The 25,385-nt window shown below is 41.4% G+C and overlaps 1 protein-coding gene and 1 non-coding gene across 4 annotated transcripts in view; one reads left to right on the forward strand and one right to left on the reverse strand.

Moving 5' to 3' along the window:
• The window catches only part of DACH2 (dachshund family transcription factor 2), a 412,262-nt gene that overhangs the window by 205,284 nt on the left and 181,593 nt on the right, over positions 1–25,385 (forward strand). For all 3 annotated transcript variants that reach the window (XM_072626181.1, XM_072626182.1, XM_072626183.1), the window contains exon 2: positions 3,562–3,677. In XM_072626181.1, the coding sequence (XP_072482282.1) occupies positions 3,562–3,677 (116 nt within the window). The remainder of the gene's footprint in view (positions 1–3,561; positions 3,678–25,385) is intronic.
• Positions 23,702–23,809, reverse strand: LOC140516489 (U6 spliceosomal RNA). Its single transcript, XR_011971378.1, has one exon. It is a non-coding gene; the product is annotated as a U6 spliceosomal RNA (small nuclear RNA).

Here is a 25,385-nt window from a genome sequence, read left to right on the forward strand (position 1 = left end):
TAGGAAAGAAAGAAAGGAAGGAAGACAGAAAGAAAGAAAAAAGAGAAAAAAAAGAAAAGAAAGCTAGCCAGTAAACCTCAACTTAACTGGACACCTTCTGGCCACCAAAATTTACCTTCCTTTGGAGAGAAGGAAAGGAAGAGGGACAGGGAGAGGGCAAGCTGAGTTATCCAGCTAGCTGGGTCCCCATTCAAGCAGCTCGGTCTACTCACAGGTTGTGTTTGTCCTTCATTTTTGAAGAGGACCATGACATCAGGGAAATGATGACATGACTTGCAGTTGACTTTGATTTGAGTGAGGGAGGGCTTTGCAAGGTCACCAGCCTCACTTTCTCCTCCACAGCCATTCTTCTCATTAAGGAGAGGGATCAAGGACTTGGTCATTTGTTCAGAGAGAATAATATACTCTTAAGGATTGACTTAAAGTTTTGATAACAGACTGCTGCTTTGGCAGGCTGGGTGCTTGGTTGACTGTTGAATAATTCTTCCCTCAGGGTCTTAGAGGCAACTTTGAGGGGCTGGACTTTGTAATGAGCCACCACTGGAGGGCTTCCTTTGGATTATCTGCAAGTAGTTTTTAGAAGAGGAAACTTAGGTTGTATCATGAAAACAGTTGGCCCAAAGCATTTCCTTCAAACCTGGGGCATACTCTCCACCTGAACAAAAGGGTCCTTGAAGAGATTTGGACTTAAAATCCAAAGGTATAGCAGCATGTGTGTAGGGAACATGGGTTGCAGTAGGGTTACTCCTATGTCCAGGCACCAGTCCATTTCTCTCTTTTAGGAAGTTTCACCAAGTTTTCTATAGATGTAGTTACGTAGTTTTCTGCTGGGCTGGGAGTATTCATGCCTTCAGAGTCCATAGGGCATGGTCTCCACCACTCCATAAGTGTTCACACTCCCTGAAACTGATTCAGAGAAGGGGAGAGAGGGAGAAGCTTGCGTTTCCTCCTGGCATTATCCCTGTGGGCAGAATGCCCGTGGTGTGAGCTCATTAATGAACTGAATGCTATTTTAGGCATGGGCCCAAGCCAAGCACATTGCTTTCTTTCTGGATTCAAAGAGATCCATACTTTATAAAGAGATCCAGGTTTACACATTTAAAACTTCCAGTCTATTGTGAATTACAGTTTAGCAACTCATTCCATAACCCAGATATGGTAGTAGAATCCATAAATAGCCTTTGGGGACAGAAGGTGTAGCCCCTAGATGAAAGCTTCTGTGGTCTGCTTGATAGTTCCCAGGCTCTGGGGCCTATTGGGACAGCAGTGCTTCCCATCTCGGGGATCTGTCTGGAATTTTGGGACAGAGAACGTTAAAACTCCCACTTCTGAAAGTATAACTTCATGTGGAAGTAAAGGTAACATGTAGCATCTTAGTTCGTGGAAGCAGAACTATGGGAGAGCCTTTGCACTGATGGAGACACAGCAGCAAAGGGTTTCTATTGTTGAGGCAACGCAGCCAGAAAGAAGGTTGACCTAAAAACCCTTTAGAACATTTTACGTCAGGACGATGGCCACACTGGGATAGGTTTTGGAAAGTGCACTTAAGGAAAGTGTGCAGCAAGAACAGTGGAAGGTGATTCTGTAGGGATGTAGGGCCTGTGGATTTACCAGTGTATTGTTCCCTTGTAAGAGTCAAGAACTCATCATCCTACGAAACCCAGAAGTCAGGAAGATTAAGTGCTGTCCATTCATTCACTAACTAGTTATTAAATACCTGCTTTAGGAGCATCTAAGTGGTTCAGTGGGTAGAGCATTGGGCCTGGAGGTAGGAAGCTTTGAATTCAAATTTGACTATAGACACCTATTTGCTGTGTGACCCCAAGCAAGGCACTTTACTGTCTCCCTGTTTCCTCAACTGTAAAACCAGGATAATAAGAGCCCCTACATCTCAGGGATGTCATGAGGTTCAGATGAGATAATATTTATAAAGCACTTATCTCAGTGCCTAGCATAGAGCAGGCACTAGATAAATGTTTCTTCCTCTTTTCCCTACTATGTGCCAGCCACTGTGCTAAGTGCTAAGGATACAAAGGCAAAAATAAAAAAAAATAAAATAAAATAAAACACCTCTTCCCTCAAGGATCTTGTATTCTCTTGGGATTGGGGGATGGAGGGAGAGGAGGCAGTGTAGATGTAGAAAATTAAGTACAAAATCTATCCAAAGTTGATTTAAGGTAATTTCCAAAGGGAGGTTAGGTTTTCTTGTAAGCCCAGAATCAAATATATAAGGAAGGGGAAGGGAACTGTTGAATAAAATTGTAGTCAGAAATAGAAAAAAACTTTCCTCCACACCTGAATCTTTTGTGTTGGATTGATACACGATATTGATGTACAATGAAAGAAAATAACAGTAGCACAGCATATGAAAAATGAACTAGGTAATGGCGCCTCTGTGTAAGGTTGCTGGAAGTTGTCTCCATTGAAAAGCAGAGTTTGTCTTACACTGATGGAGAGCTTTGTGGATACAAAGTTGATTGAGTGAGCTTTAACTTAAATTTCTTTGTGAACCAGAAGCCATTTTTGGAAATGTTCTCCATCTGAACCTCACACATTTCTTACAGCAGGTTATTTAATCTACTATTGCACAGTATTTTGTCACAGGCCCTATTATTCAGCTTTGCAAAATGCCTTCCTACCCACAAAGCAACTGCAGTATCTTTGCAAACATTAGAAAGTCATATTTTCTCTCCATTTGGTGGCGTCAAAACAACTTGATTCTAATGTTATATGACTTCTAAATCTGCTTGTTGTGGTGACAGCTCCCAAATGATGTGGCAGGTACACCAGCTGCATGACAGCAGTGGATGGAAGCAGCAGATACAAAACCTTTTACTTAGCTACATTAGGGATTACACTTTGTGCCTGCAGTTCATAAGCTGTTTAGACTAGGATGAAGGATGTCTCAATTTGATGGGTTCAGTTAACCCTTAGACAGCAGTCAAGAACACCAATTACAGTGCGAGCAAAGGGAACCAAGATTGGAAAAGCTCATGTCTTATATTGCTGCTGCTACTCCAAGAGAGGTCTGGTTGCTGAGGTGCTGGTAGAAGTAAAAAAAATGGAGGCAGTCTGTTGTTCATCATTGGCTGCCAGTATTATGGTACATTCTGCACAGTATCTGTCTGCTAGACAATGCCATTTCCTACACTTGATCTTTGGGACAACGAGAAAAGAGCTAAAATGTCATATGGATTCTGTCTTCTGAAATCTTTCTCATATTCCTGATTGGCACTCATTCAGAAGTTACCAGGTAGCCTTTTAGGGGTGGTAACTTTGGGTTTATAGCAAGAGTTATCTCTCCTAGTGACCCATATTGCAAGGTACTTATATGTTAGCATAATCTGAATTGGAAATTGTGCTCAGATGGCATCAGTGTTTGCTGGAATGATAAGCATCTTCTGAAAAGGGTTTCTTTTGTAATGGCTGAAAATGGTATTTTTATAGAAAATCCTATCAGCCTCAGCAGTTAGACATGATTTCAGAAGCTAACAGTGTGGATAAAGGCATTGCTGAAAGGGAGAATGTATTCTAAACTGTCTTCTTATTGTGTTTTCACAGTTCGAGGCCTGGAAGACCCCCCAAACGTTCTCTGGGAGTGGCCATACAAGAAAATGCACGCCTTCTGCCCCATGGTGTCCCAGGCCTCATATCACCAGGGCTTATCTCACCAACAGGTAAGAAAATCCATCACATGATCAGCTGTAATTCTTCCTCCTGCATAGCAGTTGAAATAAACTAATATTGATCTAAATGCCTTGTCCTTCAGGGCTTTCTAAGCTTTACTAGAGGTTACATTATTGAATTTTTTTGAGTATTCATGAAAACTGTTGTGTCACTGCAGTGACTAAAATCGAATGGATCAGTAATTCTGTTCTTTATTAATTGTCATTTCCTTATAGGAAATCCCATTAAACACTTTAGTGGGGGCTGAGTTGGGGAAGGGGGTGGTAGTGAAGGGAACTGAGAAGGGAGAAACACTGGTCATATGCACCATTGTCATAAAATCTTGTATGGTATGTAGCTCCACATTTCAACCATGTGCTCAATTAATTATCCCTTTGTTTCCATGGGGTGAAGGAATGTATATGTGGGTCATGAAAGCAATGAGGGTATGTTTGGAATGCCTAATCATATCCGTTTCAGCTAGAAGAATGCTCGTGATGTGGAGAGGTAAGGAAAAAATGCACGTGGCCATTATATGTAATGATGCATTCAGTGTTTCTTATGCTGTCAAGAAAAGGGACAGGAGCATCAGTTGGGGAAGGCCACCCCAGAAGATAATGTCTGCCATCCTGCCTTTGTGACAAAAGAACTTATTTTGCTATACTACCTTCATAAAAAAATAACTCATAGAGAGAGGGCCTCCAAGGCTACCTGATAGAGCCCATTCTAACAAGAATGGCCTATATGACATCTCCCCCAAAGGGTCATCCAACCTCCCCAGTAATTGCCTTTATCCAGTGAAGCCTCATTTAATTCCTACTTGGTTAATTCAGAATTTGTGTCTATCACACAAGAGCTGACTGAATACTGCAGCCATTACTTGTTCAGTACTTCATGTATCTGTAAAAATTGTTGGTGTGCATACTCCCTCTCCCAACATCCAGCCCAATGACTTTCTGCCTTAGTAGATGGTGCCTGAGAGCTTCTTTGGTGATCATGTTTCCTGGGCTGAGCTCTGCCTGTATTCAGCCAACAGATGTCTAGTCCCTCTATTACCAGGCCTAGAGGCAACAACTTCTGAGCTTGCTTGGCTTTTCCAGAGCCAGTACAAAAAACCCAGGGTCACCTCCATGTCTTGAGATTTTATTGGAAATCTAATGTGCCACACCTACAAAAGGGCAGGTGCTATTAAATTAAAAGTATAAATAAGAAGTCCAGAAATTGTTTAAACCAATTATGGAAAAAAAGGTATTTAAAAAGTCACTTGAGCAACCCTGTCTGTATGCAAGTCATATACATATTATAAATAATGAGCATTTATTCATTAACACAGGCCCCATAGTAAATAAAACATCATTTACGACAGTTTGACCAGAGAGAAATTTCAGCTGAAGCCCTAAAGCAAGGCAATATGTACTTTGGGTTTAAATTCCTTTAGTGTTTACTTCATGCAGTTTCCCTTGAAAAGTATCGGGGTTTATTTGTTTGGTTTTTTTTTAATGCTGGGCTTTTCTGTAAGTATTGTGGTAAAATCTTTTCAAGAATGTCAACTACCTTCTACTACACTGTAATGGAGCCACCATATACCTATCTAATCCACTAACAGCGTCTGTAGGAGGTTAGTCAGTCTAGTGCCTTTGGAATCCTTGTCAGTCCATTGTGCATTTTGTGTTACTGTCCGGTTCATCTCTTTGTTCAGAAGTGATCATGAGAGGGCACTAGAGATCATAGGCCACTACTTCATGAATATACAGAAATAAAAGATGGTACCATTCGAGGGGGAAAAAACCAAAACCAAGAAACTAGACCAAGGTGAGGGTTGACTTTAATTGGTTGTTTTTGTGAACAGTGTCCAGGTAGTAGTGAGTAGTTAAGAGTTCTTCATTTGATACCTGTCAGCAGTAGATCATTGAGTACCTCTGCACATCTTCTTCAACTTCTTATCATTTCTTTAATGCCCAGTAAGAGTCAATTGGTTGAGTGCAGTCCAGGCTCTCCCCAAATTGCTGATGGTTTTCAGTTTGCTGTGAGAATGATTTTTAGACTTTAATTTCAACTTTGTCTTGCCAAGGGAAAACTCTAAAGAGGTCATTGTAATAACAGGAACTCCTTCATATGCTGCCGATCTTGTTCAAGGGGCCCATCTCATCAGTGTCCCTTCCCATGTAAATTCCCCACTCCCACTTCTTTGCTGTCAGCAGGTTTCTGCTCAATCAGTGCCACCATAACATGGCTTGCTTTTACATGGCTTATTGTTCATTTCCAGCTTTCTGGATCAACTTAGATTGAGACTGGAGGAACTGTGACCTCAGGAAAGAAATACATTTGATTGATTTCAAAATCTCACAGGAATTATGCTTTGGGTGCTATCAGCTTGCAGGATTACATATGAACTCATAATGATTAGACTGGATCTTAAAATATAGGCATCAGACTTTAGTGTGTAGAAGACAAGATTTCCTTGAAATAATCTAATAGATTTTGAAGGACAAATAGATTTATAGATTATCAGCTATCATAAAATACTTTGACAGCCTTAAAGTGCCAGGTGAGTATGAGCTCTAACTACTGTTATCATTGCTCTTGCAGTAAGTTTTATCTTCTCTTCTTTGTACATTTCCTCAGTAATTGAGTCACAGGGAAAGATGGTGGGAAAAGAACCAGCCGATGACCAGTGACATTCCAAGATAGGATTCTAGTTTTTATTTCCAGCAAGGATAAAGCCATTCTTCAGGATAGCTGCCATCCTTCTCTCCTGTGGGGATTGTTAACAGTTATAAATTGTTCCTTGTGACAATTCTTGAGTGAATTACTTTGATATATATGGCTAATAAATTAATATGATTAAGTTAATGAGAATCTGTCCAAGTGTTGCCAAACTCCACCAGTCCGGCTGTAATGCCACTCCACATTTGCAGCATTAGCTCCCCCCGCCCCTACCCCCGTTGTGAGAGGATCACCGCTGCCTACGCACTGTCACAGTGATAAATGACATATCCCATGATGCCCTGCGTTCCATCTGGTCGGGCCCCAAACCAGCCCAGAATAAGAGCTCTTTTATACAAATCACATATGCAGAAGCCAAATCTATTGGGTTATCAGAAGACAGATTTCTACTTTTCCCACCTCCATCCCCCATCCCCTCTGCTCTACCCTCCCTTCCCTTGCACCAAATAGTAAATGAAATTCCACAATTCTGCAGAAACTTGTGGTTTACCCCTCTAACAAATGCCCTGTATGGCTACTTACCTTCCCTGGGGAGGAGAAGCATATTTAAATAGCACCATGGAGCTTTCCTGTGTACAGTGTGCCTGACAGAGGATAAGCTGGCCTGTCACCATTTTATTTTATTGTGATACAGTGGATTGCTGTTACTGAAATAACCCATTAAGCTAAAGCATGTAGTTAGGCTAATCCACAAAAAATTCTATATACTTATTAAACAAAATGCAGTGGAAGTAGGAATTGTCAAGGGAACCCTACAGTGCAAAGTGCTTTTCTTACTATTTTCTATTAAAGGTGTAAAGGATATTAACAGTCTCAGGCTTCTAGTGGTACCCTGGAACATTGAGAGAACAGGAAAAAGCAGCATCAAGCATCTGTTCATCTTCCCCCTCCCTCCTTCCAAAGACCTGCAGACTTCTGCATGACCCATGGAGAGGTTCTACATTATGATACTAGATCTGCCTGTATTGGCTCCCAAGTACGTGGGTAATTCAGGAAAGGGATTGATTGGGTAATGATTATTGGGGCAAATGTGTCTTACATGACTTATGTGTGCATTGAAGGGGAGCAAGCAATAAAGTGCTAATAGGCATCTTTTTAGGTGGTTTTAAAATATATTTAAGATGGACTCATTTGAAATGGTGACAGGCCAGCTTGTCCTCTGTCTTGCCTTTCTAAGAAATATTGGACTTAGAGCTAAGTAGCTCTTTTGGGTCCTGGTGACTCCACAAGAGAAGAGACATGGTTGATTTAGATCCTATTAGAAAAGTCAGAAGACCACCTTCACATCCTCCTCCATATGTCTTTCCTCTCTCTGGTGTTTACAAATCTGTTGTTTTTAGGAACAGTTTCTACCTCCAAATCCAGAGAGAGATTCTGGTCATCCTTTCTGCATTTCAAAAACAAGCACTTTCCAAGGCAATTGATTGTTTAACAGTTCAGTTTGATAAATACTTATTGTGTTTATATATGATTTTTAAGGTGTTGGAGATAAAAAGGAAAATGACACAGCTTCTGCCCTTGAGGAGCTTCTCTTTTACTGTAGGAATCAAACCCAACTCATGGATAAGGAGATAGAAATGACATACCAAATGAGATGAAATAATTTCAAGTGAGAGAGAACATTTACTACTTAATGGGTGGGTAAGTGGGGGATCAGGAAAGGTTTTGTGTATCAGGTGGCACCCACACATGGGTATGAAGTAAGATAGGCATTTTGTGAAGTGAGGATGAGGAGAGGAATGCACGATAGAGGCAGGGTTGGGGATCAGCTGTCTGATAGTATAGTTTACATGCACTAATATTGATATTGTTTCCAGAAAAGATCTAAAAGGACTGTGCCCATTAAGAATATTAAGACCATTATAAAACCAGACAGCAAATCTCTTCTCTCTCTATGTGTGTCTGAGCTTCCTGATCTCTGTACTCCCTAAGAGCACTCATGCATACGATTTCAATGCTTATTCTTTGTATGGGCCAGTGCTGACACTGGTGATCACAGTCCCTACCCTCCTGGTGATGGGTCAAAACTGAGGGGAGGCATGCAAATAAATAACTTTGAGTTATGGTAGGGACACAGGCATATGTGCCATGGTTACCAAAATTATAGATGACACAGAACTGGGCAAGATAGGTAATCTCTTAGAAAGGAAAATTGATTTCCTGTAACATTGCAAAAAGGCTGAAAGCCATCTTCCTTAGAGGAGGGGATGAGGAACGATTAAATTCCAGGCATGGAGAAAGGCATTTGACCCAGCATGGAGGCAGGAGATGGTGTATGAAATTCTGAGAAACTCAGTCCAATTTGGTTGGAGCTTGTAAAGGGGGAGTTTTGAAAAAAGACTGGAAAAGGTCAGTGAGAGCCAGATTGCAGAGGGCCTTAAATGCCAAACCAAAAAGCTTCTGTTTGTCTGATGGCCAATGGGGAGGCCATTAGAGACTTTGGAGCCAAAAGAAGACAAGGTCATAGCTGCTTCTTAGGAAGATTTTTGTGACAGCTTTGTGGAGAATGTATTGGAGAGAGACAATATTAGAATAGGGGAGAACAGTTAGGGAGCTAGTAGAACAGTTCAGCCATGAGATAAGAGAGCCTGAACTAAGGTGAACATGAGTAAGGGAAGAGAAAGGTGTTGACTGATGCAGGAGTTGTGGATAGAGAATTGCCCAGTCTTGTCAATGATTGGGTACTGTAAAGGAGAAGGACTAATCAGAGGTGGATGTTGAGGTTCCAGCCTATGTGCCTGGGAGGATGATGGTGCCCTCAACAGAAATATGGAAATTTGGGGAAAGGGTGGATTTTGTGTAATGTCTTCTGTTTTGGGACATAGTAAGTCTGAGATGTGTATGAAGAATCTGGGAGATATCCAGCAGGCATTTGATGATGTGGGACTAAAGTTCAGAAGTGACCTCCAAGACTGGACACATAATTTTGGCCATCACCTTCGTCAAAATGAGCATTAAAACCATGGGAGAGGATGAGATCTCCCAAGGGAGCAAATGTAGAGGGAAGGCCAGGAGAGAGACTTGGGAATGGCCATGTAAATACGCCTTATGGAGGTTGAGAAAGGTTAGCTTCATCTCTGCTAGGCTATTCCCATGAATTCCATTTTGATTCAGACAGTGTTGGTTTCCCCCTCCTTGGAGGTCTTCAAGCAAAAGTTGGGACAATCAGCTATGTATGTTATAATGAAGCCATATTGGATGGCTGCCGAGGCCTTTCCAACTCCATAATTCTGTGATACAAAGAGCATTTATCTGCTTATCCTTGAGAAGTTGTGTCTTCTCTTGTTCAGAGTCTGAAGGAATTCTCTTCCAAGTCTCCGTCTCCCTTATCCCTCCCAGAACTGGTCCCTTGTGTGAGGTGGCCCCCACGAGATCCTCTCAGAAAGGCTCAGTGGCTCTAGCTTGGACCCTTTTAGCAGGTTCCTTGCTGTGAATTATCAAGTGAAGGCCAAGCCTGCTCTTCCATGTCCCGTTGCAATCATGATTTTCCTATGTTCCCTCTTCCCTTCTTACGGCAGTCTTACCTTATAGAAGTATTGGTGTCATCACTATGTGAACCTGCTGCCAATTTTTTTTCAATACCATCTCCCTGGGCTATTTATATACTAGGAGATGATATGGGTGACATGAGTACTATAGGGTCCTAGATTCTGAGCCATGGAGAAGAGCTCATTGGTAGAGGCCACAGCTGTCATCCAAAGGGAAGACATGTCTGCTGTCTCTTGTTGGAGATATTACCATTTTCTGCCCCAGCTTTCAAACCACATTTGTATACATGGAAAGTCATACAGTCAGCTACATTTATATGCATGGGAAGTCATCCAATCAGCAGCATCATTGTCAGAGATGATCTATTCAGCTGACATTAAATAGAATTAGATCTTATGGTGAATAGTAAGATCAGAGTTGCTGTTCTGGAAGATAACTTGCTGAACCAATAATAGGACCTCAGTAGGAGTGTGGCCAGGCTTTTCTTTGTGTGGAGTCCAGTCATTTGCTCCCCAAATGACCAAATCCAAATGGAATCAATATTTGCTCTGTGTGATAATTCTTAGTGTTATGATTGTTTGGTTATTATTAGATTATTGATGTAATTTGATGTTGTTCTGACAGGCCATGAAAAAGATGTCAGTCTTCACTCCATAAAAATACAATAAATTAATAGAAGCTATCAGGTAGGGAAGTAAGAGTTAATATATTGATGAATGTTGCTGGGATGTATAGTTGACATTTTGTTATGTTAGGATGAAACAAAGTTTACATCCAAAACCAAATAATATTTCTTACTTTTTTAAACCTGCAAGTCCAGGTAGTGAAATAATCAGGACCAAATATTTATCCAAGAGATGTTGTATATCTCCCCTCTGTGCCGCCCCCCACTCCCAAGTACTAATATAATGGTACAGCTTGCATATTAAATGTGTTCTAGGTTTGCTAATGGCTTTGAATAGTAAGAGGAAGGCAGACTGGATTGTTTGTCCAGTTCTTTTAATGACCTCAAATGTCTCCCTAAAACAGTGGCCCATCTTTTTAATACCATTTTTCTTCTGGTGGTGATGTTTATCTGTGAGCCCCTGAACATTGGAGTCTCCAAAGAACTGAAGTTATGGCTCATGCAAAGAGCATGGAGGTGACAGCCTAAGGGATGCCATCAGAGAACTGTATCTGTATCATTGAAAAGGACGAGGGGTTGGTTGCGTGATGACAGGGCTGGATATTTGATGGACAGCTTATATGTTCTGCTGGTATCCTCAGAATGCCAGGAAGGCTGAAAGAGGGGCCATAGTATACTAGGAAGACCCTCTGTCATGGAATTATGGGAAGATATGGCTAATCCTGTAGGATGGGCAGTCATCTGCACCTGGAGGCAATGTCCACATTGACAAAATTGCAGGTACCTGGGAGTGTTAGAAATTTCTTTCCTTACCTTCAAATCCCATGTTACACTAAAGACATCATTCTTCATTCTATTACCCACAATAAGAAACAACAGTGTTATATAGTGTTTTGTAATTTACAAAAAGCTGTACATATTACTATAACAAGACAGAAAAGAAAAGGCGACTGCAGATTCATAATTTGGTTTTGTGTGTGTGTGTGTGTGTGTGTGTGTGTGTGTGAGAGAGAGAGAGAGAGAGGGAGAGGGAGAGAGAGAGAGAAAGAAAGAAATACTTGAATATTTGAATGGATTTAAAATCCTGTGGAGATGTTCCCTCCAACAGGGCAGATTACAACCCCTCCATGTTTTCTTATCCTGTCTCATTTCCCATGTTTCGATATAAACCCTCCGTAGAGATTCTGCCCATCATACTGGGGGTCTTTCTATAGGTTCTGGATATTTTGTGAATATTAATCAAATGTGTATTTATCTGTTCCTCTTTGCTCTTGCCCCATGCCTGGCTCATTTTCTTTTCCTTCACTATAAAATGGTGTACTGGAAAGAATACTTATGTTGGAGTCAGAGGCCCTGGGTTCAAATTCTTCCTTTGACAGTTAACACATGTGGCTTTGGACAAGTCACTGAACTTCCTTGATTCTCAGTATCCTCATCTGTAAAACGAGAAGTTGGACTGAGTAGCCTCTGGGGCCTTTTCAAGCTCTAGAGTTCTGATCTTCCAATCCTGTGATCTGCTTACATCCTCCATGTTGCTTCTATTCAAAGGATAATATCCTTTGATTCATCTGTAGTCTGATTCTTCTGCGATGGTGGGAGGCCAGTGATTTGCACCTAGAAGCTGGAATGGCCTTCAAAAAGTTGGTGTAAATACATGTCAGCTGCTTTGGAAACCTTGAAGTGCTATATAAATGCTAGCTATATTTCTTATGTGAGGGAGCAACAGCTTGAGAGAATATTGGTGTCAAAAACCAAGAATGGAGTTTTTGGTCTCTCTTAACATGATACTTAATTATATTATCTTCCCCCTCTTCTGCCCTCCAACAACCACAGATGATCAAGAATTTGGTTTAATTGCTCCTGTCTTCAAATATAATGAGGGACAGAGGTGGTAACTTGTTTTAAATTCACCATTTTTAATCCTCTTTATCAAAATGGAAGGCTTGTAGGTTAGTGTGGAAGAGTTAAGAATATAATGAGAAAAACCTTTATGCCGTGAATCACAGTACGGAGGCATATTTAGAGAATTTCAATTAGAAATGAGCCTTTATTAAGAAAAGTTGGTATTACATGATATTTTATGTAATTGAAAAATCCAGGTAGATTACTAAATAAACTGTGGCAGAACAGCATGCTCTCAGTTATGATGAAAATCAGAAATGAAAGGTATGATCGTCTTCCATAGGCTTTCACACGTGGAAAAAGTATTTCTACACAGGAGTATTAGATTAGGCAAGGTCACCTTATCATTTCGCTAACATATATGGTTTGAGAAGTTGTGAACCTGTTTCTTAGATGTGTGTGATAATCATGGTATTCTTATAGACCTGGACAGGACTGGAGTTGAATCATGAAGCTGACTTGCTTTTGAAAATGGGTTGAAAAAAGGTGGTAATTTAGAATCAATTTAAGGATGTTTGGCATGTTTCTTTTCTTTATCAGTGGGAATTGCAAAACCAGCTGAATTTCTTCAGGAATAATTTATTTGAAGATTGATTAGCTATGCTTTTCAAATGAACTGTTTTCCAAATGTCACTGATGAGTAGCTCAACCCTCATCCAGACAGTCCACGCTTGATATTTGGCTCACTGAACTCCCTTGCATCTGAGACTACATTAGTAGTGCACTGTTCCCGAAATGGGAGACAAGTCTCTGTCCTACCCTGTGCACACATACTGATTATATGGCAGCTGCGAAAGTACCTGAACTGTCTCCTTCATCATGCCTTCCAAAGTAGGATGCACCCAGTGTGATATGCTGGTCTCTGGCCCTGCCTTGTGAAGGTTCTGCCTCAGTCTGGGTAAGATATCCTCATTGCTCTCCCTGCTTCCTTCCATCCCCACTCATTCAGGTGACATTGTTTGGGTGACTATGGCCTATATATAGGAGGGGATTCAATTTCATCCTGGCCAACCGATCCTGTTCAGGTTATATATATTTTCTGTACCCCTGTCTACATTTCAGAACAGAGTGAGCTTAACTTAGAGAAGCCAAATAAATGACTTAGATTTTGGTGTTGTCCTCAAGCGTTCATGAGTACCCATTATGTGCTGGACTCTTGACAGTTCCTCATCCTTTGACAACAAGAAGCGGACTTTGCATGTCAACATTCTGGGTCAGGATTAGCTTTATGAACCCAAATTCAAGTTTAGATGCTATTGCTTTATTCTTTTTTGGCCGAGATGATCACTGCCATCTTATTCTTCCTTAGCTTGTGGTGGATAATGCCTTACTTTTTTTTTAAACCATCAGCTGTGTGGAAGCTTAAGTAGATTGTGCTTCTACTGTACACAGACAGTGCAACTCCCAGAATGAAACCTATTTCAACACACTATTTAGTATTAGAGGAGGAATGAAACACATAATTTAAAATTATATAAGACATTGAAATTATTATTCAGTTTTTTAAAGTGGTGGTATGGCATAGAGTGCTGAGCTTACCTGAAACACCAGGGTTATCTCTCCACTCCCTACAGTGGAAAGACTGCTAGGTTGGGAATTGGCAGAGGAGTTAAACTCCCAGAACCCATTTTAAAATGTCATTGAGAAATGTTTAATAAAATAAAAAAAGTCAGTATAACATAGAAAATGTTAATTTGTGGTTTTCTCAGTCAGTGTGTGGCTAGCAGGGATCCATTTCTCTTTGAGTGTGATCCCACTCCATTAGAGGACCCAGGTTCTAACTCTCTTTCTGTATCACATGCTGCTTCTCTGGGCCTTAGTTTCCTCAGCTCTAAAATGCATGTGTTGGATTAGATGATTTTCAAAAGTCCATTCTGCTATAATATTATTCAGAGAAAGGGCTCCATAGACTTCACCAGAATCTCAAATGGTGCCATGGCATAGAAAAGGTTCAGAACCCCAAGTCGATTAACCTCCATGCTTGAAGCAATTCCCTAAGACTTGTTGACTAAGTTATGGACATGTTGCAGTCTGACTTGGTGGAGCGAGTTCCTACACTGAGAAGTCCCCAAGAAATCATAGATCCTGTGCGTATTTGTCTCATTTATCTAATGGAAGCAGTCTATTTTCCAATGGCTATTGAAAGGACAGACAAGAGGTACGCAGAATGAGAAGGTGGGGCTGAACTGCCCTCTGTACAAATGGAAGAAACTCCCCCACCCCCTCCTCCAACCATCAATTTTCCTATTAGAAACAGAATTGAATGCTCTTCCCACTGGCCCTACAGGTTGGTCCTTCCCCATTCTGTATACCATATAAAAGCTGCTACAGTGAAGCATTATAACAAGCTCATTCCCACTCTCCTTAACAGCTCAGTAGTTTTGCATACAGTTGCAGAAAACCTCTCCTCTTGCTACTAACTGCACACACTCAGTGCTCAGCAGAGTGCGATTGACTTGGCCCCAGCCATCGCTGAGCAGGTGACTTGATTACCCTGAAATCAGGCAGAAAATGTCCTCTTCTGGCCACTCGAGTGAATCAGTCAAATTATCGAGTGGCAAAACTAATTCCACGCCTTGGGCCATCAGAGCTGCCACTTCCTATAAGTCAAGCCTTCACTTAGTGGGAAATTGTTTTTTTATTTTATTCTCTTTCATTTATTATGCTTATTTCAGCGAATCCATTCAGGGCATGTGAAGCAGCCAGTATGCTCCAGCAGTTTTGGTGTGCACCTTCCTGAGGCAGCAGAGTTGAAATATCTCAGGGCAGCAGGCCATTTCAAAGGCCTCCAACTGGATGATGGGCCCTAGAGCTGGCAGGTGCCAGCAGCAGCAGCGATTTTAAAGGGAAGAAAAGCTAGAATCCGAGTTGTGTTCGAAGTTGATGCCCCAGAGAAGTGAGCCAACCCGAATTCTTTTTCTCCCTCGTTGTTCGTCAATTCTCACGTTTTCATGTAGATGTAATTTGTTTATTTGTTGGCTCTCTTTGATAGAATCTGAGTGCAGACCTGTGTTCTTTGGTCCTTGTATGCATACCTTTCCTGTTAAAGACACTAAATAGATGCTTGTTGGATTTGATTCTTGTTGGAGCAGAAAGCATCTCAGAGTCTCCTAGCCTAAATCTAGGCTGAAATGCCTGAACTGCCCAGGTGACTAAGGCCTCAGTATTGTCCTCCTCACTGAACTCATACTTCAGTGTGGGAGGGGAGATTCATTCACATGCAACTTTATGTAAAATAACAGTAACACACACACACACACACACACACACACACACAACTCTACTAAAAAAATAGAGACTGTGTGTGAATCTCGCTTCCCATTATATCTTAGATATATCTTTACCTAAGGTCCTTGATGCAGGGATTCAGACTTTTTTTCCATGTTTGTATTTTCTTTCTCTTCTCACATGGAGGAGGCATTGAATAAATATTTGTAGAATGGAATTCAATAGAAGAGGCCAGAGTGTAATTAGAGGAGGGGCAGATGGATTCAAGCTGGGGAGGGGGAGCAGAATTTCCTCAAATCTTAGCTAACAGGTTGAATTTTAAAGAAGAGTTATTGGATGTTGGGGGTGGGCAGTGGCACCCAGGAGACAACAAGTTGCCTGAACAAAGGCAGGAGGACACAGGGTCCATGTGTCTATAATGGTTGGTGGTTCAAGTTAGCTAGAACTTGGATTACGTGAAGAAGAGTAGCCTGGAATGGGTGGATGGGAGCAAAAAGGCTTTGTGTGCCAGGCCAGGGAATTTGGACTTTACTCAGTAGAAGCATTGGAGAACCTTTGATAATTTTTTAAAATACTAATAAGATAAGAGAGATCCATTAGTAAGATGAATTTTATAGGCGCATGAAGAATGAATTTGAAGAAAGGAGAAATTAGAGGTGTGGAGATCATAGCCCTTGTGGGGAGGGATTGTTGAATTCTTGGAAGCCACGCTCCCCTCGCCTGCTGGGTGTACGGTTAGGTGCTTAGTAAATAGCTTTTTATACACTGATTGCTCCCTAATTTTCTGGCTCCAGAGCTGGATGGAAGCTTACAGGCCATATAGTTCACCCATCTCATTTTAGAGAGGCCCAGAGAGGGGCAGGAACTTGCCTAAGGTCACACAGTAGTTTGAGTCAGAGATGGGATTTGGACCTAGGATCTCTGACTCCAGAGCAAGTGCTCTTTGCATTATACCAGCTAAGTTTGGAGGCCTTTGTCGTAGTCACAGAGAGGGGTAATTGTAGTTTTTGTGGTAGGAACGGAAAGGAAGGGCAGGATCTTAGAGACTTGTAGAGGAAAGCCTAGGACACAACCAATTGGTAGGATATTGGGCTCAAGAAGGAGACAAAGATAATCCTCAAATTTCAAACATAATGACTGAGACAGTTGTGATGTCATTAGCAGAAATTGAGGTTGCTTTGGGCAAAATGATACTTTGTTTAGTTTGTGTATAAGGAGCTAGTGGGGATCCAGGTAGAAATGTCCAAAGAGAGATGCAAATTTGGGGAGCCATTCCATGGAAGTGATCATTGAAGCCATGAGTCTGGATTTACTTAACCTCAGTTTCCCCAGATACAAAATAAGAGAACTTGACCAGATAAACTACAAGATTTCTTCTATCTCTAACATTGTAGGATTGTATGAAGACATTAAATGAAACCATTCTTGTTTAAAGTTTGGATCCCTGGTTTCATTTTCTCTTGGTTTCACTTTGAATGCAACAATTATTGAACCTGAGTTTCTCCAAAGACTAGAAGAAGCATTTAGTTCATTTTTGTTCACTACTTATAGATCCTTAGAAAATGAAGTCTTTTCAAAGCTAGGAAGAGCCTTCACTTGACACCAGAATGTGAACAGCCAGTCCTGCTTTGTATGGCTGTGTTTATAACCACATCTACCAAGTGTTTTTGAAAGTTGAATGATTTAAGTGAAAATTTTCACTTCAATTCATGTTAGAAAATGGATACTGAATTAGTTATGGTTTTCTCTTTGCACATTTTCCTCCAATATGATTTGGTAGTACCTGCTGAACTGGGTGAGTGGCATCATTCACATGTCATCACACACGCCTTCTGGAAAACTGACGACAAACCATGTTCTGTGGATTTTATTTGGTATCTTAGGAACAATCAGGCCTTTTGAGGTATGAAGATGTAATGGTGAAATCCTTCTGTCTAGGAAGAGTAGACTTTTCCTAAAAATGTTGCTCTCTTTGGTGTAGGACTAACATGGTTATTGATTTTTTTTCTTGGGATACTAGAACTGAGAACTCACCTCCTCCCCATGTATGTTTTATTCCAGCTAGAACTACTCATAATTTGGGAATGCATGGACTTATAGAAGGGACCTCAGAAGTCATCTAGCGAAGGTCTCATTTTAAAGATGAAGAAATGGAGATCGAAAGAGGTCAAGTGACTTGCCCAAGGTCACCTGGGTAGTAGGTTTCAGAATCTGAACACAAATCCTCTGACATCAGAGTCAGTGGTCTTTCCAGTGTGCCCTACTCTGTTATCTGTTATAGCTCTAGGTTCTATGACCCTTTAAAGCAGAGATTTACAAAGAAGGCCTTAGGCATATTTGCACAAAGAGCTTTGATGAATGCTTTCATAGAATGCAGACATCATTGCAGGAGAAAACTTGGATGCTTACTATAACACTATAAATGCTCCCTAAACTATGTCCTGATTTTACCCTCATGTGGAAACTGCATTGACTTCAATGAGAATAATATGCATGGGACCAATACGGCTCTCTCTGTAAAAGAGAGATGGTGGTGAGGAAGGACTTTCTCCTAAGACACTCATTTGCTTCATAATATTCTTGGGACTATGAACAAAACACCCAGTTTTAGTTTGGAGGTAGTAGAAAAAGCATTGAGCTAAAATTCAGGGAATCTGGGATCTTGTCTTGGTTTTGTTGCTAATCAGTTTCCTCTTCTGTCTAAGGAGGGGGCTGGTCTAGACGATAACCAATCAGAACCATGACGCATTTTATATTTCATTAAACAAATACTGACTTATTACAGTTTACTTTTTGCATGGGAATCAAAAGTAAAATGCGTTTGTTTATTAAATTTAATTAAACTCAAACCTGACTATCTTGTCAGTTTCCAAGTTTACCTTAGGAAATGTTTTGGAAAAGATTAGTTGATTTAGTGTTGGTGCAAACAGTCCCCTGCCTTAGGTTTCTTGGACTGATTTACCTGATCTCATGGGAGCTGATGAGATTACAGAGAGAAGGCATAGAGAGAGACAAGCAAAGGGCCCAGAAGAAAGCCAGACTTAGGGAGGGATACATCATACATTAAGCGGTAGGAGATTCCGATAGTGTGAGAGTCACCACTACAGAAGCCGAGGGAATGTAAGAACAGTGGAGCATCCAGCTTGCGGCAAGAAGGTTAAAGACTGAGGAAAAGACATTTGCTTTAGTCATTAAGAGATTGTTGATTACCTTCCAGTCATTTCAGTTAAGTAAACATGTTGGAGGTCTGAAAGGAATGGGTGAGAAGTGAATGAAAACAGAGGATGAGCAGGGCTCCAGGGTACAGTGATTTTCCTCCCAGGATAGTTTCTCATCAATTGATCAAGAATTTATTAAGCTCCTACTATGTGCCAAGTACTGGGCTAGACACTGGGCAAAGACAAACATGAAACGCTGTCTTCTCTGAATGAGCTTATTACATCCTGACAAGGGAAGGGAATTAGAAGTGTACAAATAAGGGCAATAAAAGATTGCCCAAAGTAAATCTGAAGCATTTTAGGGCAGGCACTAGCCTCTAGGGGTGTGGAGGAGGCAGGGAGTAGTCAGGAAAGGCCTCATGTAGCCAGTGACCCTTGAACTCTTACTTGATGGGAGCTGGGGTTCTCCAATAAGAGATGAGGGAAGAGTACATTCCTGGAACGATGGTGGGAGTCAGAAGGACAGCCTCTGTGAAGGCCCAGTGACAGAGGATAAAATATGGTGTTTGATGAATGGTAAATAAGGCAGTGAGGCTAGATCATAGTGTGTATGAAAGGGAGAGTCATGTAAAATAAGCTTTCAAAGGTTATTAATCTGAAGCCAGATTATGAATGGCTTTAAATGCCAAATGGGAGATTGTAGCTGATCCTCAAGGCACTAGGGAGCCACAGGGGCTCTTTGATCCTAAAGGAGTACCATGGTCAGCCCTGTACTTTATCACTTTGGCAACTGTGTGGAAGATGGATTGGAGAGGGGAGAGACTTGGGACAGGGAGACCAATGAGGAAGGAACTGCAATAGCTCAGGTGAGAGGGGATGAGGACATGAACCAGGGAAGTGGCTATGTAAATAGAGACAAGGGGAGAGATGCAAAAGATGTTGTGGGGTTGCAATCACCAAGACTAGGCGGTGGATATGATCGGAGCTAGATAAAGAGATCTGAAAGTTGTCTCTCCATGTATGGAGAAGAAGTGTGTGTGTGTGTGTGTGTGTGTGTGTGTGTGTGTGTGTGTGTGTGTGTGTGTGTGTGACTTTCAGTGCCTGAAATAAGAGGAGAGAAGGTGGATGGTGAGGGTGGCCCATGTTTGAGCTTTTGGATCTGAGTATAGGACAAAGGGGCAAGGCACTGAAGAGTCCATCACGGCAAATAGATGAACCAGGTAACTACAGGGCTAAGTTGGGAAAGAAACAAAGTGAGGGCACATAGGGGGTGATGGCCTGCAAAAGCACCCTGGATAAAGAAATGATTTAGGAGGAGTGAGGCTGGGGTTGGGATGTTGCCTTTGCTATTGACTCCTTTGTGTATTTGTAATATCTCTCCCTACTCTGTGGCTGTTAACTACTGATCCTGAAGCTGATTTTCTGACTCCCCTAGTGTCTAGCACTGGGCCTTATATACACAGAGGTACCTAATAATGTCTTGTTTGAATTGAATTAAATTCTGAAATTAGAATCAGGGAATGACATGAACATTTGGAATTTGGAAGATTTCTTGTTGGCATGGAGGGAGCAATACTAAATTCACACCAGAGATTTCCTTGTATAGTGAATTTCAAGGAGAAAACACGGACATCTATTTTCTAATTTAGAAATGATAAATCAGTGGAGAGAGGAATGTTTTTTAAGAAATGGTTTGAGGTTTCAAGAAGGTAAGCAAAAGCAGGCAAAAAAGAGAATTAAATCTGTGGGAAAATCTTTATTATGATGCATCATTTTGGGTTTTCCCATTCCTGTAGATGGAGTAAAAATGGGTGGGTAACCAAACTATCAAGAAATAGGTTCTACAGTCAAGCTCCCCAAACCGTGTTGAGCATCCTAAAATATTAGAGCTAGATAAAGCCTCTGAGGTCCTTTGGCTCAAACTTTTCATTTTACATATGGAGAAATTCAGGCCTAGAGAAGGCCATCCATCAGTTCACCCAGTGTTGGCCACAGACCAGGGCCTGGTCACTTGATTTCCTGGTAATTCTCTTTTTACTATGCTATGCTGCCTCCTGGTGAAGCAGGACATCACACCACAGCTGTGGCCAGGTTTTTCATGTGATGCTTTACAAGTCAAGACCCCATCTGGGGCGTGAGAGCAGAAAAATCCAGTTGTTAGAATGATGATTATTTTGGAGATTCCTGATCGTCTCTTCTTTCTTTTGCTGAAATGTTCCCATGTTTTGTTTATAGCCTGGATGTTGTGAACCTCCCAGAGTGTTATGTATTTGTGGTTCTGGACTCTAAATGTTTTAGAGAGAAACGTGAACTGAGAGCCAAGCCATAAGTAGGAATTTTATTTCATTCTGGGCAAGTTTTATAAACCATCCTTGGAGGAAATGACTTGAAGGGCACTCTGTGGTGTGTGTGTGTGTGTGTGTGTGTGTGTGTGTGTGTGTGTGTAGGGGGCACAGATTAGAGACAGAGGCCTCAGGATGCCAGTGTGAAGCCACCACTTGGGATAAGGGAGGAAAGCTTGATTTTTACGAACTAGGCACTAAGCTTGGTGTTTTGCTATGAGTTTCCTCTAAATTTGGGGTTCTGGTTGCCCCATCCTGGTTACAGCTCTGGCCAAGAGACTGGTTGTCTTCTTTCACTTGAATAGAATTATATTGAAAAGAAAATACGCCATAAAGTGATCAATTTGAGTTCTTTCATGTAGCATTTTAGATTTTGGGGGGCCACAAATCTAGCTAGCAATGTGGGCTACAGCAAAAATTGGAAAGACTGGAATCCTACTATAACCAGTGGTTTCCACAGTCGAAATGGAATGGTGTTCTTGTGCTCTATAGGAAAAGGGTCTGGTTTGTCTGTATTCACTGGAAAATTGCTCCCAGAATTTGTTTTCCATGAGAAATGTGTCTAGTGCAAGGAGCTTTTCAAAGTGGGCAGTGGGAGTGAAGAGGGAGAGGAAGGGAGAAGCTACGGTTTCCGTATCTTTCCAGTGGAAGGGCATGAAGGGCTTGTTCCTCATTAAGCCATTTCTTGATGTTTCCCCATAGGTTTTCAGCTAAACACTTGTTAATCCCAAAGCTCTGCCAAGCGAGGCCTGCAGAATTAGGCCAACCACTGCTCCAAATAGCTGGTGCACACGGAACAGTAATCATTGCTTCCCAGTCTATTATTAGATTAACTTCATAGGGATTGCTTTTCTCTCCTGTGAGTTGATGCATAAATGACATGCTTTACCCTCCAATAAATCTACCAGCGGAGTGGCTATGACATGATGTTCATAGCCCTCGGTCCCATGATGGAGGATTTTTGACTGTCGCAAGAGTCAACAGCAGCTTGCAACCATTGGAACTGAAAGACCTCATTGAAATGTTCCAGCTTACCTGACTCAGGAGGAGGACACCTGGTCTCTGGTTGTGCTGGTAGATGTGGGGGCCTCCTTGGCCTGTGAGGGGGGCTGATGCTTTTCAAGATAAAGTAAGAGAGACAGCCTGAAGTGATTGGAAGTATAGCATCTCCATGTGGTCACTCAGAAGCCTTGGACTTCATTCAGTGTTCATGAATGCTAGGTCTCTGTGGTGTCCCTGGGATCCCTGTGTGACCTCTCATATGGAGCCTATTTTCCTATCTCTAAAAATAGAGAAGTAACGTTTGCATTCCTGACTTGATGGGGCTCATTTCTTCAAGAAGGAATAAAGAAACGGTCACTGTGTGTCAGCACTGTGGTGGATGTTGGGGATACAAAGGCAAAAACCAAGGAGGTTACATTCTACTGGGAACAAATGGCACGTGCAGAAGAAATTAAATATAAAACATCTGCACAGTAATTTCCGGGGAGAGATCAGGTTAGGCTTCCTGTAGGAGATGGAGTTTGAGTCCAACTTTGATTGTACTTAGGGATTCCCTGAGACAAAAGTGAGGAGGGTAGAAAGTTCTAGAGATGGGAAACAGCTTGTGCAAAGGTGTGGAGGCTGGAGATGGAATGCCATGTCTTGAGGATAGCAGCAAGTAAGTCAGTTTGATTGGAATAAAGAGTCAGCAAAAAAGAGTAACAACCAATAGTATGGAAAGGCTGGGACCATCTTAAAGAAGGGCTTGGCTTCAAATTCTGCCTCACTAACCTTTCATCTTCAGCAAGTCACTTAATCTCTACTAGTCCCAGTTTCCTTATTAATAAAATGGGAATAATTATATCACCTATATTGCAGGACTTCCCATCTTTGTGTTGTTCTCTCTAAATCCTAAAATTCTATAGAAGCATGGGCTGTTAGTAACATTGTAGAGCATCATTTTAGAAAGTCTTCCTCTTCCTGGGTTCTTCTGTGTAGCACCAAACCTCCTGCTCTGAACTCTACACTGTACAGAAGGATGACCTTCTTTCCTGGGTATTTTTCATCCTGGGAAATCATCAGCACTGGAAGTCTCCAGGTGGCCCCTGCTGTTCGTAGTGTGCTTCTAACTTATGAATGAAGGAGTCACTCCTTACTTCGATCACCAGGGGACTGATGCTATATGCTGCCCTCTCTCTTGTGTACACAAATATAAATCTCTTATGTACAGGTTGCCGGCATGATAAAATGAAGAGAAATCCAGCCCTGGAGGATAGAAGATCTGGATTCAAGTCCTGCCTCTGACACATAGTGGTTCTGGGACCATGAGTAATTCACTGGGTATTACCCTCTTAGTACTTTACATAGGTCCTTAAGACTAGTCATTAGATGGAATTGCTGTTCTGCACTAGCGGAGAGCGTTTTCATAGTGGAAGTTCCACACAATGATGAAATAATGGTTTTCCTTCTGCTTTCCATCCCCACATCCCAAATAAAGGTACAATTTATATCATTTTTTAAATGATGTCTTGTTCTCAATTACATGTAAATACTATTTTTAACATTCATGTAAAAACATTTTTAAGAATATGGAACCCTTCACGAAATTTGTGTGTCATCTCTGTGTAGGGATGATGCTAATCTTCTCTGTTTTGTTCCAGTTTTAGTGTATGTGCTGCTGAAGCAAGCACTGTAATTCATATTGTTAAAATTTCTCCTGTAAGGAGATGAATTATTGGTGCAGTGACTTTGCTAAGCTCAGTTGACTTTTTCGCCAGGCAGGAGGAGCTTGCTGTATTCAGCATAACTTCCTTGATACTTTGGAGACTCCAGTTGACTGAAAACAAGCAGATACAGTTGGTCTCAGAAATGTACAAGGTACATATTAAAGTACATGAGGGTTCTTTGGCAGTGGAGGCAACAATGATGAATCCTAGCCTGGTTTCATCCATCCTCCTCCACTACCATGCAAGCTCCACCAGTAGACGGCAATAGCCATTTCAATATCTTTCTCATATCAAGGAAAGACAAGAGGGTGGAGAAAAGAGGCAGGTATGATCCCAACTAGGTGCCAAAAGCTTCAAGCATTATTACACCAGAAAGTTATCTTTACCACTCTTAGACCTTACATCAGTAAGATGAGCAAGATCTTAAAACAAGTCATGTCTCATCTCTCAACCTCAGTTTCTTTATCTGTTGGGGAAAAAAGTGTGGAGTAGTGGTTAGTGTTGAACTTCAACCTTGGTTTGAATCTCACTTCTAACACTTGACTAGCTGTGTGACTGTAGGCAAATACCTTACCTCCCTGAGCCTCAGTTTCTTTATCTGTAAAATGAATATTATGCTAGTACCCACCTCATAGGGTTGTCATGAAGCTCAAATAATATCTGTAAAGTGCTTTGCAAATCTTAAAGTGCTATGTTAATAGAAGCCTTGTTTTTTGGTCTAAACCTCTGATTTCATCACTGGGAACTCCAGGTGTAATTTTCCATTTGCCAGTGACCATTAGTGGTTTGGTCCTGGTTTTAGAGAATTATGTGGGGTATTGGAAGGTTAAATGGCTTGCTGTGGGCTCTTCTATTAGCGTGGAAGCCCCCTGAGGGCAGGAGCCATGTTTTTGCCTTTCTTTGTGTGTAGCAGCACAGTTTCTGGCACACAGAGGCGTTCAGCAATGTCTGCTTGTGATGATGGTGATGTTGACAATGACCATGTGCCAGAGGTAATCCCTGGGTCCAGGCATTCCTGTGGACACATGCCAGCCTGTCCTCTGCTCTACTAGGCTGCCATTCTTAGTGATAAAATGCCTAAGCTGGGGTTGGATCAGTTTGTTGGTCTCTAACATCCCTTCAGGCTCTAGAACATTCTCCGATTCTTGCCAAGGCCCGAGCCTCTGGGTGTCAGCTTTTAATGCACCATCATCACATTAAGACATATTTTAAAATATGATGCTGTTCCCACTGTTGATAAATGGGTGTTATCACAAAGCGCCCCAGGCAGCAGGGCTAATGAGGGACCAAGAGATGGGCCCCTTGCTTGGGAGAGACTGTAATGGGAACAATTTGCAATTGCTTTAATCACAAATACTGAATATCTTGAACATTTACAAGTAACAATGCAATTCACGCTATGAAAATGTATGGTATGCTTGAATTTTGCATATGTACTATAATTTAATAGAGAAATGACTTCGTTAAATTTAAAGCAAGATTTGTTACAGACAGAAACTACCGCTAGCCTGAATCTAATCTAATCCTATGACTGTAAAAT

This window comes from Notamacropus eugenii, chromosome X (genome assembly GCF_028372415.1).
Source record: "Notamacropus eugenii isolate mMacEug1 chromosome X, mMacEug1.pri_v2, whole genome shotgun sequence".
NCBI classification, from domain to species: Eukaryota; Metazoa; Chordata; class Mammalia; order Diprotodontia; family Macropodidae; genus Notamacropus; species Notamacropus eugenii.